At 47.3% G+C, this 19,019-nt stretch overlaps 1 protein-coding gene across 1 annotated transcript in view; it reads right to left on the bottom strand.

The window, feature by feature from the left end:
- Window positions 1-19,019, bottom strand: part of LOC306931280 (transcription factor COE3-like) — a 97,454-nt gene that overhangs the window by 13,763 nt on the left and 64,672 nt on the right. The window contains 3 exon segments of the mRNA XM_079512583.1: window positions 17,602-17,679; window positions 17,681-17,728; window positions 18,247-18,377. Coding sequence (XP_079368709.1) covers window positions 17,602-17,679; window positions 17,681-17,728; window positions 18,247-18,377 — 257 coding nt within the window.

Raw genomic sequence — 19,019 nt, 5'->3', positions numbered from 1 at the left:
CCAGGGTTCCAGGGTTGTTCCAGGGACCCCCCCCCCCCAGAAGCAAAGATTTGAGTTAAAAACGTTCGCTCTGAAAAAAAAAGAATATTCCAAATTTGCGCCACATTTTCACGATCTTTCAAAAATAGCAGACCTACAAGCTCGTAGCGCGCCACTCGGTGGTGCGCTATGAGCTTGTAGATCTGCTATTTTCCAATAGCAGCCATAGTCGATGGTGGGCTCATTCAGGGCTGAAAGCGCACAGGAAGGAACATCCAGTAAGGTTTCATGACCGATGTCGGATTTTAACACTCGGATGAGCACCTTAAACAGCCTCTATACAAGCTCACAACATGTCACAGCCGCAATGCATTGTGAGCTTGTAGATCTGCAAGTTTTTTGGTGCAAGATACCGCACTGCACGCAAACTATATCAAGCCACTTTAATTTAGCCTGAGAGATGGAGGGGGGGGATAAAAAAACTAATTGAGAAATCTGTCGGAGTTTACTGTACTAAAGTAATTTCCAGAATACCTAATTTCAAAGAAATCTCGGGGGTGAAACAATGTTTTATGAAACAGAAGCGAGCGGCTCAGGGAAGAGTGCGTGCGTGCGTGCGTGCGTGCGTGCGTGTGTGCGTGCGTGCGTGCGTGCGTGCGTGCGTGCGTGTGTGTGTGTGTGTGTGTGTGCGTGCGTGCGTGTTGGAGTGGGGGGAGGGGGGCAGAAGCAAAATGACACGGGCTCCTCTGACACTTGTGTCACAGAGTGTTATTCCATTAACAGCCGTGATGACCTACATCAGTCTGAGAATCTTTCAGAGGGGGGGCTCCCCCCCCCCCCCCCCCCCCTCCCTCTCTCTCGCTCTCTCGCTCTCTCACTCTCTTTTTATATATATATATTCTCCGGGAATATTGACTACAGCAAAACTCCAACGCGGTTGGTCTTCTAATCTAACAGAGCTTTAATAATATGTGAACGGCTGTCCGTGCATTGATCTACAGTAAGTCGCTGTCATTTCAACCCCATACCGTTTTCTCTCCACCGCAACCCGAAACCGCAGCCTGCAACGTTGCGGCGCGGCGGCGGCGGCGGGGGCCCCTCCGTTGAAATACGGCGAAGGATCCCGCCGAGCCATTAATCTCTCCCCACCCCTCAAATAGTAATCTGGGGCAACGGAGGCATATTGGGCGATGAATCAGAGCCACAAAGTAAATGAATCATAACCCCAGACTTTGGGTGAGAGCAGGGGCGTTTTATGTCTTGACAGTCCTAATGGGTAATTGAAGGCTTCCCTTACAGCCCCGCCAAGAGTCTAAACAATCATGTGTACACGCGTATGGACAGGGACGGGGGAATCAGGCGAGGGGAGGGCAACGGTGGGAGAGAGAGGGAGAAGAGGAGGGGAGGAGAGCAGTTGTAAAGGGTGGGGGGACGACGACTTAATAGAGAACATCACTTCTCAATGTAGATATCATTTTCAGGAGAGTAACTCCGCTGAGTGGAGGCGCTTCATAAATCAATGGCTTTCTGTGGAGACTAATAAGAGCTGCCTTGCCTCTATTCATTGTTCAGCCTGTAATTTGGGCCATCACTCATTACTCAGCATGTAATTTCGGCATTAACACCACACAGCTCGGTGAACCTGCGAGAAGAACGCCACGGAAACGCGCGGGCGTAGAAGGGGGCAGGCCAGCAGCGCCAAACACACACACAGCAAGGCGGTGCCGCGGCCCGCGTGGGGTGCAGGGCGGGCTGTGGGCGCCGCCGCCGTGGCAGGTGCAGCGAGGGTTGAAAGGAATGATGTGCATATCCGTGTAACTTTCTCACTCGCAACGCTCTCTCGTATACTTTCTTATACATTCTGTCTCGCTTGTATAAAATGCATGCAGCAAATCTCCACACAACACACACACACACACACACACAGCATGCTGTCACATGGTCAAAAATGCAGTACTTGTGCAAAAAAAAAAGGCCGAAATACAGTAATTGCTAGCTCAAGCATGATCAAGTGGAGCAATTACGTGTCCAAGCGTGGACAATGCAGGGTACTAATCAATAGTAAGGATCTAGCTTGCTCGTACAGTGATACGTGTATCACCTCCCCACGCGCACACACACACACACACACACACACACACACACACACACACACACACACCTCAATAAACCCCACGCCACAACAACATACATACACCCCTGGAAATGTGATTTGACGTGTCATCATGCATGCCAAAACGACATGGGTCGGCTTTGAGGAACACAGGGGAACACCATCTTCTCCTTTAATAAAGGATTGATCAGTGGTATTGATTGTACATGACAAGACTGTAGCCAGGAGTTTGCCCTCTTTCTTTTGTTATTTCCACCCCCCCCTTTTTCTCCTTATCTTATGCACTGTGGCAGTCCTGTGTGCACCACGACGTGCACATGTTCACATTGGACACACACCCGTGTGTTTGTGTCGGTCCGTGTGTGTGTGTGTGTGTGTGCGTCTGTGTGTGTGTGTATGCGGCGGTATAGCCCCTGCCAGACCCCGCTGCTCAGTGTGATGTAAATTGTATATGTGTAAAAAGCACTCCATAATCAGGCCATCCATCATCAGAGGCTGTCAGTGGGCTCTCTCAGGGTGATACATCACGCTCTCCTGTCCTCTGCTTCAGCTGGGGCCTAGCACAACCCGCCAGGCATGCTGGGAGAACACAGCCCGTACAAGAGAGACGTACGGTACAGTACAGGACGACTCGAGACCGCGAGGTTGGATAAAGGTGTACCTTTTTATGTTGCCTTTCCAATGATAACGATGCCCCTGTGCCATACATATATATATACTGTGTGTGTGTGTGCGTGTGTGTGTGTGTGTGTGTGTGTGTGTGTGTGTGTGTGTGTGTGTGTGTGTGTGTGTATATATATACATACATACACACATTCAATATCCTACAAGAAACGCGATGTGGAGGACATGGAAAAGTTTCCGTCTTGGACTTTGTGTGCGTAATGCATTAGTTTTCTTTTACAGTACTGTATGTGACAACAATTTTATAATAAAGTGTCTGAATACATGCATGCAGGGTTATTGACCGTACACGGCTAAATCCTGACTGTCAATTTAACCCATTTTGACTTGGGAACGATTCTATAAATGTCTTCTAAATCCTGACAGTTTCCTGAAAAAGCTATGTCAGTCGTTCTTCGATTTTTCAAAAATAACAGACCTACAAGCTCCTAGCGCGCCACTCGGTGGCGCGCTATGAGCTTGTAGATCTGCTATTTTTCAATAGCTAAAGCATAACATAATGCTGACACCAAAAGGGGTTCCCGTTCAGAATGGATTAACAATGAAATGTATAACCTTTCAGAGTGAAACTGAACACTCACAGGACTTAATTGCGATTAGTTACGTTATGAACGAAGCCTGATTTATGCTTTGTCGTGCAGCGCAACGTCACACGCCGAGAATATGGGTGTGTGTGTGCTTGTAGATCTGCTATTTTCGGTGTGTGTGACACCACAGTACGACAGAGTATGAATTAACCATACGTCTCGTGGTTTTATTATTTTCTTCGGTGGTGTGGGGGGATTTGCGAGTCCGCGTATCGGCCATGATCTACGCCCGTTGCCGACGTGTCGCCATCTCATCTATCATGGAAATGATCTTTGTAACAACCCCGGCGTAATGAAATTGGTGACACAGACCGCCATCTGCTATTGATTTCATGCAAATGCTTTTGACAGCTGATGGAGACTTGCATTAGTGCTAAACGGTGCTGTCAGTTGATGAGTTGACAGTTCTGTAGTCGTAGCATGTACACGCCGGCGCGGACAGACACAGAACCCGCGTCAATAATCCTATAAGAGTCGCTGATGATATATACTGAGCACTTGTATTTGTTCGGGGGACAATAAATGAGCAATGTGCGTTACAGTATTTATCACATTAACCTATTCTGTGCGGGAACGCCTTTTTGGTGTTTTAACTAAGCATGATGCTATACTTTAGCTATTGAAAAATAGCAGATCTACGAGCTCGTAGCGCGCCACTCGGTGGCGCGCTATGAGTCTGCTATTTTTGAAAAATCGTGAAAATGCGGCACCAATCTTTGAATATATATTCTTTCGGAGCGAACGTTTTTTTTTTATTTTGACGTCGGGCCAAAATGGGTTAAGGAGATGAATATGCTATGCAATACTCAATACTGCCATGTTTACAATTTTTAAAGCAAACGGTCCTTTCTTTCGCTCTTGTTTTTTCCATATGGGGTCATTTGAACACCACTTATTTTATAACACAATACACCGCCCACACACGCTTCACTGTACTGTAACCCTTTTACACAGCCTTTAACCCATTTTGAGCGGGAAACACTTTTAGTGTTAGCATTATGTTATGCTTTAGCTATTGAAAAATAGCAGATCTACAAGCTCATAGCGCGCCACCGAGTGGCGCGCTACGAGCTTGTAGATCTGCTATTTTTTTTTAAATCGAAGAACGGCTGACATGGAAACATAGCTTTTTCAGAAAACCGTCGGGACATTTATAGAATCTCATCTCCGGTCAAAACGGGTTAACTTTACTGCCAGCCTCTTGGACTCCTGATGACCCTTTGTCTTCTCAACAACATTCACAGTCCAGACTTCACTCTCCCTTCCTTTCCAAAGATATAACAGAGCTAATTTAGCTCTGAGCTCCTTGAGCGTGATGCCCTTGTATGACTCCAGCACACGCCAAAATTAGTCTAGGCCGCTGCTGCTCCTCCTCGTCCCTCCACAACACAACGCTGTGGAGGTGGCGGCGGCGGCGGCGGGCGGCGGCAGCGGCGATGGTGGGCGGTTTGTATTGTACCTCCTCCTGCCTGCCTATGAGGTGTTCTCAGCCTGCTGTGAGAGAGGAAACATGAAACCCTCAGCACACAGCCCATAAATCCTGCTCGGGGTGGGGAGTCTAGCCGAGGGGAGGAGGGACCAAGGAGGGTGGAGGGGAGGAGGAGGTGGGGTGGGGGTGGGGGGGTGTTCGCTGGCACGTTCCAGTCACGCCCGCTTCCCGGCCCGCGGCCAATCAATACCACTTTCCTGTTTTAGAGGCGGGTAATTATGAGGTGGAGAGATTGTGTGACCTCTCACCCCTGCTGCATTACTCGCCTGATATTAAGATAAATTGCCTGATTTTGGGTAAACATATGCTGCAATTCAAACTGTCAGCACTGGTTTGCTCAGGGATAATTTGTATTGATCTCCTGGCTTCTTCCCCATTTTGCTTACTGACCTCATGGATAATTAGAGAGAGAAAGAGACACACGGGCGAGAGAGGTAAAGGCAGGTTCTGCATTTGAATACACTCTGCGGGGGGGAGATGAAGAGAGAGAGAGAGAGAGAGAGAGGGGGGGGGAGGGGAGGGGGGGGGCGGAGGCAGAATGAATGATAAGGACTAATAGAATTTTCATTTTCTCTCATCTTCTGTTCAACTTCAGACACGTTGGCCGTTTGTTCAATTACACCACTTAACCCGTTTAGGTCTGACGTCGAAATAAAAAAAACGTTCGCTCTGAAAGAATATATATTCAAAGATTTGTGCCGCATTTTCACGGGTTTTAAAAAAAATAGCAGACCTACAAGCTCGTAGCGCGCCACTCGGTGGCGCGCTACGAGCTTGTAGATCTGCTATTTTTCAATAGCTAAAGTATAACACAACGCTTACTTAAAACACTAAAAGGGGTTTCCCGTCTAGAATGGGTTAAAATCTATTTTCTCGTCTCGTCCCTGCTTGAGTTATTTGTAAAGGAATATAATTGTTCACAAATTACGTTAGTTTCCATGGTTTCATTCGATGCTCATTAGAATTTAACCAAAGCAATAACACAACAAAGTGACTGTGAAGATGTTTCAATTTAAATGGACGTCGACGGTTTGAAGGGTAAAAAAAAAGAAATTACTGTCAAATTCTAAATCACGTGAACACACGCTAAGTGAGTTCTCCTGCCGCCGAAGGGCTGAAGGTTAGGAAGCAAAACTTTTGTATGAATATTTCAGTAATTTCTTCACTTTGGTAGAATGAGCGCTCATGTTTCAAGAATATGATGAAATGGAATGCATGACCTGGTGAGCAGCTGTGACCATATCATTTCCAATTTTGAATATCACACACACACACACACACACACACACACACACGCGCGCGCGGCAACACACGCATGGCACACAATGGCAAGGGTTCAGTGGAATTCCTCTGCATGGGATGTGCACTTCCCAATCTTATTTTGATGTAACCCGCTAATCACTTAAGCCCTATATATATTTCACCATACGACGAGTAGCCGGTTCGAACCAACCGATAGTCGATCTACCAGCTCACAGAGCACTGTGAGCTCGTATAGAGCTGCTATTATTGCTATTTTCGGTCGAAAAACTGCTTAATCTACTCTGTCATTTCTCAGTGCACTTAACACATTTTCTCCCACCAATTCCCCACTCCACCAACCCCCCCCTCCACCAACCCCCCCCCCCCCCTCCACCAATCCCCAAGCCACCCCACCCAAAGCCACTTTGCTTAAAATGCAGAGTGGATGGCCTGAACATGGCGTCTGAACATGGTCTGCTGCCTCTTCCCCATGTTCTCCAGAAATAGGACATGAGTAACCGCTCCACGGGAACAGTGTAACATGGCCGTCGTTGGCAGATAGAAGTGCTTACATGGCAATACTGTGGCGGCTGTGCTTTGTGTGCAGCCCCTCGGTCTATATGGAAGTGGAGTGAACGTGACGTATTGACTTACAGTATCAGGGCATAAACATGGGGAAATGTTTTGAGCAAAGCAGTAAATTTAAGGGAAATTGTTCCTCGTTAAGTCTACGGGCTTGAATGGAAGCGTGCACGGCCGCGCTAGCATTCCTGCCAGCCATTAAAGCTTATTACGATAACTCTATCTTTCCAGGAGATAAAAACCTAGCCTTGTTGCCATTTGCCAGCTATTACTTTCGCTAATTATACTTAACTGCTTCGAGCTTATCTCCACTCCTCCTACACCATTGAGCAGTTTTTTTTTCCTTCCCCCCTTAACACAAATTAGAGGTGGAGTGGGAGTTGGGAAAAAGGGGGGAGACAGATAAATAGCAGACGGACAGAAGTTCATTCAAGTGTTATTGCATTTTTGTAACGTGTCAAAGCTGGTCCAGCTGAAGCCTTGTAGGCCACCTGCAGCCTGTTAAGACAGATGAAGGTCGCACTATCATCGCCACAACAAAAAATGACCTCATCTGACTGGTGTGTGGTTTTGGCCAGTTCAGTGGAGACAGTGGGAGAAAGGAATGAAAGCCAATATCATCTCAGGGTTACTAGAGGTGGTCAAACTTTTTTAAATACGTGTTGAGAAGGTTTTAAGGTATTAAGAAGTCATGCGGCTCCAGATTTTTATATTTTTTTTGAGTAGAAAAAACACACATGCAGAGACAGGACACCACCGCCTAAAATAAAAAAAATCCAAACCAAGCCAAATCGGAATGTTCACTGCAAACCCACGCAAAGCAAACCTTTAACTGTTTTAACACTGACCATATCATCTCCATCCACAGCAGCCCAGTTAGCCACTGAGTGATTCCATCATCTCCAGCAGTCTCGAGATGAACAGGAAATTAAAATTTCAAAGATCTGCAGTTAAGATAAATCAATGGAGACAGATCAATGTTCATTGAAATTTCATGAACTTTGAGCCAATACAGATGAAGAAAAAAAAACCTATAGACAGTTACAGTCTGCTGCAGATATTGCTCCTGCAAACAGATAAAATGTAATTAACACGGTTAACCCATTTTGGGCGAGAACCCCTTTTGGCGTTTCAAGCATTCTGTTATAGAAAAATAGCAGATCTACAAGCTTGTAGGTCTGCTATTTTTGAAAAATCGTAAAAACGCGGCACAACTCTTTGAATGGGTATATATTCTTTCAGAGCGTTTTTTTTATTTCGACGTCAGGCCCAAATGGGTTAAAAGGGGGAGCTATGGCACACGACTGCACATCCATACTTTCGAAATCTACTCCTCATCATGGCGGTGTTATTAGAAAATGGGAGAAGACACCTGTTCAATCGCTTTCCTGACATCTTAAAGTAAGTGCCGCCACTTCTCTGAGGACCACCGCCGCGCTGGACTTTCCACACATTACCGTTCCGAACAGAAATCAAATGGGTTCCCTTCACAGCTGATTGCGGGCGCAAATTAATATTGTAAAATGAAGATCAATACATGGACGGGGCGGACCGCGGATCGATGACGGCTAAATTACGGCCGCGTTTTCCCCCCTCATTCAAGATGAGTTGTGTTTTCCCCTCAAAGTCAATACCGCGCGGCCTCCCTCATTCATTTCTCAATAAACTTGCCGATGAATTTCAATCAAAATGTGCTGGGGGTAGCGGGGGGGGGGGGGGGGGGGGGGGGGTGGGGGTTGCGAGGGAGGGAGGGGTGGAGTTCTTTTTTAAAGCCCGTTGGGTGTGGAACATACTGAAAACGGGGGCAAGAAGGGAGGGGAGGGAGGGATACAAGGGAGGAGGAGGGGAGAGATCCTCGTCTATCAAGTGCTACCCTCCTCCCACCCTCCCCCTGTTTCTCTCTCTCTCCTTTTGGCAGAGGACTGATGCTGTGACTTGGTGAGGACAATCCATTTAAAGAACCATTAGAAGACAGACATCTAACAATACTGTGGGACAAAACGTGGGTCCAATTAAAATCAAATCAATGAATACCATCCTTACAGCAAAAAAAAGGCGGAAAAAAACACACACTCCTGCCTTCATTTTTCTCTTAACCTGTTTAGACCCGACGTAGAAATAAAAAAAACGTTCGCTCTGAAAGAATATATACCTATTCAAAGATCTGTGCCGCATTTTCACGATTTTTCAAAAATAGCTCGTAGCGCGCCACTCGGTGGCGTGCTGCTTGTAGATCTGTTATGTTTCAATAGCTAAAGCATAACATAATGCTAACACCAAAAGGGGTTCCCGCACAGAACGGGTTAAAAGATACCGACGATATATTTCACGGTAGAAGATGTAACGGATACAAAGACGTGCTCAAGTGTGAGTGCTTATTTCAATCAATTTCCACCGGCGCTGGATTTCACAGGTCACTTGCTGATAACACGTTGTGGAATAATGCCACTAGTGTATAGCTTGCCAAAGCCCACCTTGACAAGCCTGGGCTGACAGTGGGGGGGGGAGTTAGAGCGCGTGTGTCACGTCAGGCCCCTCTAATTGGACACGAGGAGACCTTCCTCCGCCGGAACCTTGTCGCGATCCACACAAGCACACTATAAGGCCTTCAAACTGAGCCCCGTCCGACTCAGCCTGACGACTGTCGTCTCCTTCACTCCCGCGGAGGAAAGTGCTAAATACCAGAGTCGTAATGAGACAGGCAGGTACGGACTACGGAGAGAGCTTGGGATAACACGCTAGACTTCAACACGTGCGCTAAAGAAACAGTCGAGAAGATGGTTATGACCTACTTAACTGTAGTGAAGACAGTTATAAAGTGCCTATTTCATCCATGTCGGTGTGGTTCTCACAGCAGGGTGTGTTATGGGAAAAGAAGGAGGAAAAAGAGCTAGTCAATTTAGAGGCGTTCCCGCGTTACATTTTCACGATTTTCAAATTGGACAGGGCCGGGTTCTTTGAAATGTTACACGGGCGACACTTTGGTGTGCGCGTCTTCGAGTCCTCCTTTTATGGACGATCTGTTTACATAACTCTCTCTGAATGCCTTTGATTATAGCATATCTTTTTTCGCTGTATGGTCACACCCTCGTCACCGACGAGCAAGCGCCGGCGTATACCAAGCCCAACCCTGCAGGAGAGGAAATGAAGAGGAAGCTCTCCATCAGATCGCGGCCCCTCCTCCTCTTTATCCGGGACTTCAAAGTGCCCCCATGCCGGGCGGGACGGGGGGGGTGCTACAGGGATAGGACCCTTTTGCAATCTGATGTGCCTCGATAAAGACATCAATGTTTGTTTGTTTGTTTATATACGACTTTTTTTTCCTCTCCATTTAGTCAAGAGGCTGCATACAGTAAAAAGAATCTCTCTAAGAGTGGAACAGGAAATGTGTTTAATTTTGGATTTGAGGGCCTGGATATATATCACTATTTATATCTCTGCTTTGCTGTGGAGAGGACGGAGGACATTGTTTTTTTTTAAGTCTGGGTCAAAACCTACTGTTCATCTATCCATCCGTCTTCCTCCCGCTTATCCAGAGTTTGGTCGACTCCGTACTCCGGTACCGTTCGTCTATTAACTGTATAGCATATATATAAACAATCGACGAAATCTTTTCTTTTTCCTTTTTATATTAGCAATAGTAAGAGCTACAGTAGTAGATACAGTTTCAGTATATACAAGGTCCCGCTCCTGCTCTATTAAGATCTTCCTTTTCCAGCCCTTACACAGCACTGACATCTCCTGATCTCCACCAGTATTGAGTGAAGCACATATGACCCTTTTGTCCTTATGTTGATGAATGGCTGCCTCATACCCATTTTGTCAGATTTTTGGTGCAGTGGAGTCGATAGCGTCACCTTGACGGGGAAAAGTTTGCGATCCATCAGCCCCTCAAGGCTGTCTGGCCTCCAACTACAGGGCCTGGCAAAGGAGACGACTCACTGTACGTGGCTACCGGCTCCATCCAAAAACCCCTTCGCCGCGTAGCTGTGATTCTATACGAGGTCGAACAAATGGCTCTTGTTATACTACCGCTTTATAGGAGGACGGAAAAGAGGGAAAAAAAATCACTTGACTTGTACTAATAGCCGAGAAGCCATGCTGGTCACCAAAGGTCTGAAGACGAAGCACCCTGTCAGTGCCCAGCTTGGGAAATTAGCAAATAATGTTCCCTTCCCTCTGACAAATGTGTGACAGCTCGCCTTCGCCAATCATTCTCTCCTAACGTTATGATGCATGTCTCGGGATCCCCCACCAGAGGATACGGGCGTAGTTTACTGACCCTCAATTTACCCGTGACAAATGGGGTCCCGGTGAATGTGCGTTTTCTGGGGCGCGGAAGGGGTTCATTTTAACCCATTGATGCCTGGTGCAACCTATACGTTGTTCTACCCTTGATGCCGGCGCTCTCTCTGTGTCTCATCAGCTATTGTTATAATTTAGCTATTGAAAAATAGCAGACCTACAAGCTCATAGCGCGCCACCGAGTGGCGCGCTATGAACTTGTAGGTCTGCTATTTTTGAAAAAACATAACTATTTAAAAAAATAATGAATCAAAATGTGAAGGTTTTCAGAAACCTTAGGTCAGGCCCTAGAAGGCGTTCCCAGATTCAGCCTCGGGTATCAATGGGTTAAGCAATCCTGGTTATGTGGATGTCACTGATTAGGATAAATAGTGTCTGAGTGTGTTAGGACCGCTAGCAGAACCATATTACCAAGGGCCTGCATCACTGCCCCAGGAGGCAGGTTCTCATGGAAACCTGGCCAAGATAGAGAACCAAAAGCTCTGATGCAATTAGGGGCTCAAATTGGATAAATTGGTCAGTCAAAGTTTTTATTTATGATTTACCCTTTCGTGAGGGTATGGTGTGTATATACAGTATGTGGTGAAAAGGTTAGAGTGCCACAAATGAGGTTGCGGAATATACACTATATTGCACATGCACGCACACACACACACACACACACACACACACACACACACACACACTTACTGTACTCACTCACTCACTGACACGCACACACAAATTAATACATTCATACTGTACATACATACACACATGTATATGATCAAACAAGCACGTACACTATGCAGTGCTTAATAAAGTGTGAAGTATTGACCTGGGCAACAGCAAGGCCTTTCTCCTTTTGATTTTCTACAACCTTGCTGACAGTTGGTTCTACCAGCTGTCCTGACCAATGGATAACCAATACATGGATTAGGCTGAGGACAAGCCAGCTCCCTCCCAGGGACAACACTTTGTTCGAAGGTAGAAATGGTACAGGCTGCATCACTAAATAGCAGCTATACTGTACCATGTCATTCTTAAAATAAAAAGAGAGAGTGAGAGAGAGAAAGAAAAGTAGTGCCAATTAATGAACATATATGTGTAATGTACCGTCTCTCTGCTGAAGTTTTATGTAGTACGTGTGTGTGTCTCATTAGTGTTTCAGACATTCAATGCAGTCGATGCCTACAGGATTATTTGATGTATGCTGCTGGCCGCTCGCTCCTGAGAATGGATTGTGAGTTTTGGAGGTGTTCCAGGGTACTAAACCCCGACTGAGGACGTGTCCCTCTGCTGTTCCAATTGACTGCAGTCTCCTCTATGTTGACTCTTAGTAATTTGCGATAATTTCTTAAATTGAGCAAGTTAAATCTCCACAATTAGGGGCGGCGGGGGCGAGAAGAGTCAACATGAAAATAAGAAGGGTCTTAGCCATCTTAAAAGGCACTCCTCGACTCAAGGCATGTTGAAAAGTCACGCTTGGCTTTGATAAATAAACCTTTGATATGCACATGGCACTCTCGCTCTCCTATACGCGACGCCGGAACGTTTTCTGGAGGGCATGTCACTCAGTGGCGGTCCTTGGCATATAGGCGACACAGGCAAGGGCGCCTAGGGCAACCTCTCATTAGGGGGCAGCATGCAGCATCCTCACCCCTCGCTGCACACACCAGCTAGCTCATCTGCGTCACACTTGTCCTCTGTTCCAAATTATACTCCTGTGCTCAAGCGCACACTTTTTTTCCCTCCCCAAAATACTTGGCCACACAATCAAGGGTCGAGGGAAGGTCGCCAATATACAAAGTTCTACCAAATGCATTCACTTCCTCCTGGCTGCATGCACACACACACACACGCGCGTGCGCGCACGCGCACACACACACATGCTCTTAGTATGCAGATTAAAATGCAATATAGCTGCAAATTGCTTGGATTTCACAATGTAGAACATTGTTAATCATGAATTATTTGAGAATCCAGCAGCTATTTCCAGCAGCTATTTTTCTGTGCAACACATTCTCCAGTGTTTGAGAGGTAAGCATAGCCTTACAGGCACGACTGGACCTGTGTGCAATGCCATTGATTTGGTGAAATCTTTGAGGATGTATGTAGTTTGTAAAGAACATTTTAATCATCTCACCTTACTCTACTGATCAAAGCTGTTGCTGGACATTTTCTGTGCTGCTGCTGCTGCTGCAGCTTGTCATTGTCTGTGCTATGCTGTACATAGCCTACTAATTGGATTCATGCTATTGCTCTGTTGCTGTTGTATTGCATGGGCTCAAAGGCTGGGTGGCAACTGCAACTAATCATGTGTAGTGAGTGACTCTGTTTTTGTCTGTGGAATTGAAGGCTGATGTTACTCAATGTCTGATGCGTTGTTGTGGCCAGTGGCGCCGTCTGGGACATGTGTGTGTGTGTGTGTGTGTGTGGGGGGGGGGGGGGGGGGTGACACCTTGATCAAGTTGAAGCTAAGAGCAACTGCAGTTAGTTACTGCACGTATGCAGCCAATACAACTATTGCGCAGCTTAAATGGAAACGGTGCAAGACCATGACATGCACCAGTGCCGGTCGGGAAAAATAAATCGATAAATAGACCAGGCATCCCCCAATAGTGCTGGGACATTCAGACCCAAATGACCCCCCCCCCCCTCCCTGTGGCTAGGGTCGTCCAGATCCCATCACGTGATCGGAAATCGGGGCCGATCACGTCATTTTCAAATGATCGTAAATCGGATCGAGAGCAGAAAATCGTATTTGTGTTTCCCATTCTGAGCCAATCAAACGAAGCTATGGGACAATGGATCAGAACAGGAAATGGGTATAAAGCCACCTTCTGGAAACCTGTCTGCTTTGGACATGGCCAGACTATGTTCAAAATCTTTGATAATAATGTTAAACGAAAATAATAATAATCTTTTTTTATTTTGTGCGGATGCAGAGGAACTCTGACGTAACACCGTTTGTGGGCTTGTATACATAGGTCTTTCAGATTTGGTCTAATTTCTCTGTTCCTATTAACTTGTGGCTCAGTGGATGATGATGTGTGTATGTGATACTATATTTAGTACTGAGCATGGCGGTGGTGTGCGTGCGTGCGTGCGTGCGTCCGTGCGTGCGTGCGTGCGTGCGTGCGTGCGGCCATGGGGGGGGGTTACTCCACAATTGACAGTAAGTAGCCCAATAACCTGGGCCAGTGGCTTCAAACATTCAACCCTGGCCATCAGGTAGCCTGGCTAATAAGCCAGACCGAATCAGCCGTGTTGTGTGATATTAGTCTGGCTTATTATTAGCCAGGCTAGCCATCAGGTGCACAAACGAAACACAACAAAGTACACGAGGTACAATGTCTTCGTGAAGGTTTTTTAGTCCATTTTGGTGCGATAAAAATAAATAAGTAGCTAGGATGGAAACAGCTAATTAGCTAGCACACCTCAGTGCCTGCAGGCCACTCGGTTGAAATACCCTAAGGGGTAATTCAGAATGTTGAGATTTTTTTTTACCGCAATATTGTAAATCCTTAATTTATGCTCTGTTGTACAATGGTATCATGTGCGGGGGAAATAGCCGATCTACAAGCTCACAAAGCTTGTAAATTGGCTATTTTCAGTGTGCTACACACCCATAAATCCGGCTTAAAATGAACTAGGCTTAAGACACCGAAAATTGCCGGCAGCGCCACAATGTCACTACATATATACAGTACATGCCCTTTCTGGCTCATCCAATTTGCCATTTTAACTGGGGGGACATTTCTAATCTATTTCATTACCCGTGACGTAGAATGTTTGCTCAGAGTCCATTAATACAGAAGGACAGCAGCGGCTCCGTGGGTTTGAAATGAGCTACTTCATTCTTAAATACATCCATGATCCAAGTCTCCTTTCGCATTCACGGCGAGCGAGCCGAGCGCCATCAGCCCATGCTTACATTTTACAGTCTGAGAGAGAGAGGTAGCTAATATCCTATCACCTAGCAATTACTGTACATATGGAATCAGTGGTAGCTTAATTCTGTCGTTAAGCGTTCCGAGCTCACTAACGGCCTCATTCTCTCAAGTGACGACCCCTTGTACAATCAGGGGGCGAGCCACACAGGGAATAAGGCAGCGTGAGCGGAGGAGCCGGACCTGTCTATTGGTGACTTTCTCTTTTAATTCACCGCACTAATCAATTGTACCACCATTGCCTCCCGGGGTAATTGTATCTTCGTACTAACTGGAAGAGAGTAGGAAGCCCGCGTGGAAGACGGAGAGAAGAATCGGGGGGAGGGGGGGGGGGGGGGGGAATCAACAGGGATAGAAGGAAGGGGACACGTTTTTTCCCCAGTAAAACCTGATGGTAATCATCCCAATCCGCTTAGCCTGTGTGACTAATGGGGTCTGTTCTTAAGGGACCAGGCACTTTCACCGGGGTGCTATAGAAGCCATTAATGTCTTAACTTATACACCTTCCCAGGGCTTTGCCGCTAACACATGTACACACACACAGATGCACACATGTGAGTCTCTCTCACGCACGCCACGCACGCATGCACGCATGCGTGAGTGCGCACACACACACACACACACACACACACACACGCACACACACACACACACACACACATACATACACTTAAACGCAGCACACACTACACTCTTGTTTCATTATCCTGGTGCCTCGTTGGCCTCTGCTCTGCTCCTGCTAGGGAGGTTAAACGCAGGAGAGAGCCGGGCCAGACTTGCACGGTTGGAGGGGAAGGGGACGGATGGCTGTGATGGGGGGGGTGGAAGGGGGGGGGGGTTCGTTGGGAGGGACTTGATGAGAAACAGCTGCCCCCAGGATGGAGGCGTCTGGTTAGGGGTTCAGGGAGGGGCGGAGGATGGGGTGGGGGTGGGGGGGGCTCAAGGCCAGTGCTGCGTTGGAGGCCTGCGGGGGCTGGAGGGGAGGGGGGGGGGGGGGTACATTGACGCTGCCCTCGTCTCATTCTGCCCATCAGAGTTGGAGCAGACAGAGGCTTCCAGGTCAGACGGGCTGTGACCCCCGCGACCTCTGCCTGCTCACCAATGATGACAGATAAGACCACCACTTCCTTCTGTTAGCCAAGATAATCAGACCCCTTACTTATATAGTGTGACACACGTCTCTCTCTCTCTCTCACACACACACACACACACACACACAGTGCTCACTTTCTCTGCGCCTGTTCTTCCTGATTCTCCCACACATTCACTTGCCCTGGCACACACACACACACACACACACACACACACACACACACACACACACACACACGCACACACACACCACGTTTAATATGCACGTCCCCCCCCCCCCCCATTCCAATCCGATTCATATAAAAATGAAGCTACTCTGTGCCTTATGAAATCCACAAATTAACAGAAAAAGCTGTCTTACAGTCTATCTCATAGGGGTGGTGGTGATGTGGGGGGGGGGGGGGGGTAGATAAATAGAATTGGCAGAACGACTTATCCGGACAGCTTGAGTTTAACAGAGCTTGGCAGCGCCCCTGTATAATGGTAGGTCGGGGAGGGATCAGGTTGCACTGGTATAGAAGCCCCTCCACCAAACACATTTTAGCTAGCCGTGCACATCTCACACGTTTGACATTCCAACAAGCAGGGCCCTGGTTAGTCGCTTGTTTCGGTTGACATTCCAACAAGCAGGGCCCTGGTTAGTCGGTTGTCATTCCAACAAGCAGAGCCCTGGTTAGTCGCTTGTTTCGGTTGACATTCCAACAAGCAGGGCCCTGGTTAGTCGCTTGTTTCGGTTGACATTCCAACAAGCAGAGCCCTGGTTAGTCGCTTGTTTCGGTTGACATTCCAACAAGCAGAGCCCTGGTTAGTCGCTTGTTTCGGTTGACATTCCAACAAGCAGGGCCCTGGTTAGTCGCTTGTTTCGGTTGACGTTCCAACAAGCAGGGCCCTGGTTAGTCAGGTTGACATTCCAACAAGCAGGGCCCTGGTTAGTCGGTTGACATTCCAACAAGCAGGGCCCTGGTTAGTCGGTTGTTTCAGGTTGACATTCCAACAAGCAGGGCCCTGGTTAGTCGGTTGACATTCCAACAAGCAGGGCCCTGGTTAGTCGGTTGACATTCCAACAAGCAGAGCCCTGGTTAGTCGGTTGTTTCGGTCGACATTCCAACAAGCAGGGCCCTGGTTAGTCGGTTGACATTCCAACAAGCAGGGCCCTGGTTAGTCGGTTGACATTCCAACAAGCAGAGCCCTGGTTAGTCGGTTGTTTCGGTCGACATTCCAACAAGCAGGGCCCTGGTTAGTCGGTTGACATTCCAACAAGCAGGGCCCTGGTTAGTCGGTTGACATTCCAACAAGCAGGGCCCTGGTTAGTCGGTTGACATTCCAACAAGCAGGGCCCTGGTTAGTCAGGTTGTTTCGGTTGACATTCCAACAAGCAGGGCCCTGGTTAGTCGGTTGTTATCAACTGGAACGCACGGCAGCGAGGGCGCCGTCCACATAGAGGGTCAGAGAGGGATGCGAGGGCCGCCGTCCACATAGAGGGTCAGAGAGGGATGGACAGAGCAAGAGAGGAGAGCCAAGAGGTCTAGCAGAGGATGGACGGAGACCGAGGAGGAGAGATAGGGGAGAGTATACAAGAGATGTTTTAACTCACACGGTATATACGAATCTGCCAGGGGCACCTTTGCAGAACTGCTTTGACTTGTAGGACAGCGTGACCTCCACGACGCCCGGGGATGTGCCTTGGTGGGGTCTGGACTCGGATGGCGTGGGGGGTTATCAGCTGATAAGAGAGGGGGAGCAAAGACATGATCAGCCTGGTTGTTACACACAACTACGCTAGATCTAGGCGTGATAGATAGCCATATCTGTGAGATAGAATTTATTTATTCATTTTGACATACAGTTGGAGGCCATCGATATTGTCCTTTTCTTTTTGCTGAGGTTTGCGTGATCTGCGCAAAAGGACAGTTAACCCATTTTGGGGCGGGAACCCCTTTTGGTGTTTTAAACATTATGTTATAATTTAGCTATTGAAAAATAGCAGATCTACAAGCTCATAGCGCGCCACCGAGTGGCGCGCTACGAGCTTGTAGGTCTGCTATTTTTGAAAAATCGTGAAAATATTTTGAGGTCAGGCCTAAAATGGGTCAAATGATAAGGGACAATATCGGTGGCACCAACTGTATGTGTTTTTTGTGACTAAAATGAGGTTTCAGTGGAAGCATGGTCGAAACGGTAATAAAGACTACATATTGAATCGTCCAAACAGCCAATGTCATCATTGCAAAGGCCTCATACCTCGCTCCATACAAGCATGGTCCCGAACACGACTTGCAGGCCGTCAAAGAAGTTGTCTCCTATGATGATGACAGTGGCGCCTCCAGTGGTCCATCCCTCGCTGGGGCTGATGGCCTTGATGCACGGGGTGGCTGCTTATCCAAGACAAAACAGAAGAGCAAATTCAGCACCTGGGCTAGCCACAGTGGGGCCCACGCGTTGTTTCCACACAGACCTGGTACTGCATCACCTCTACGTGCCCACCCCCCCTACTCCCCCTACCCCCCATGTCTCTTTCCACAAAGACATATCATGGAAATTACCTCTGGAAAAAAAATGATGGATTTGTCCTTTAAGGCATGAGAATCAAAATCATTTATCAGCGCGCTGGAGTGGTGTAGTTAAGCAGACCCTTCAAATGGTCCACTTCACAAAAGGCTAAACGCCGGGCTCGGCAGGAAAATGATTTGATGGAGCAAATTATGTGTCAGAGCAAATGTAGCTATCAGAATTGATTAAGCGTGGCTCTGTGTGTACAGTAAAAAATTCAAAGTTGAACACATCTTAAATGAGTCAAAGAATACGGGCCGTCAAAGTGGAAATGACAAGCGAAAGCTTTGCTGGTTCATGTTATTTCATTACCTTTGTTCTGCATATATGCAGTGCGGGCAACATTGCTTAGAGTGTAGTTTCAGCTTTCATAACGCGAAATGCACTCATGAATTATTCAGATCCGAGAGTTTTTTTTCTTCCCCCCCCCCCCCTCCTTTTTTGTGATCGATTCAATCCATTTC

This window comes from Electrona antarctica (assembly GCF_951216825.1).
Source record: "Electrona antarctica genome assembly, chromosome: 10".
Taxonomy (NCBI): domain Eukaryota; kingdom Metazoa; phylum Chordata; class Actinopteri; order Myctophiformes; family Myctophidae; genus Electrona; species Electrona antarctica.
The sequence above is the reverse complement of the archived record's forward strand: the minus strand, read 5'-3'. Positions and strand labels throughout refer to the sequence as shown.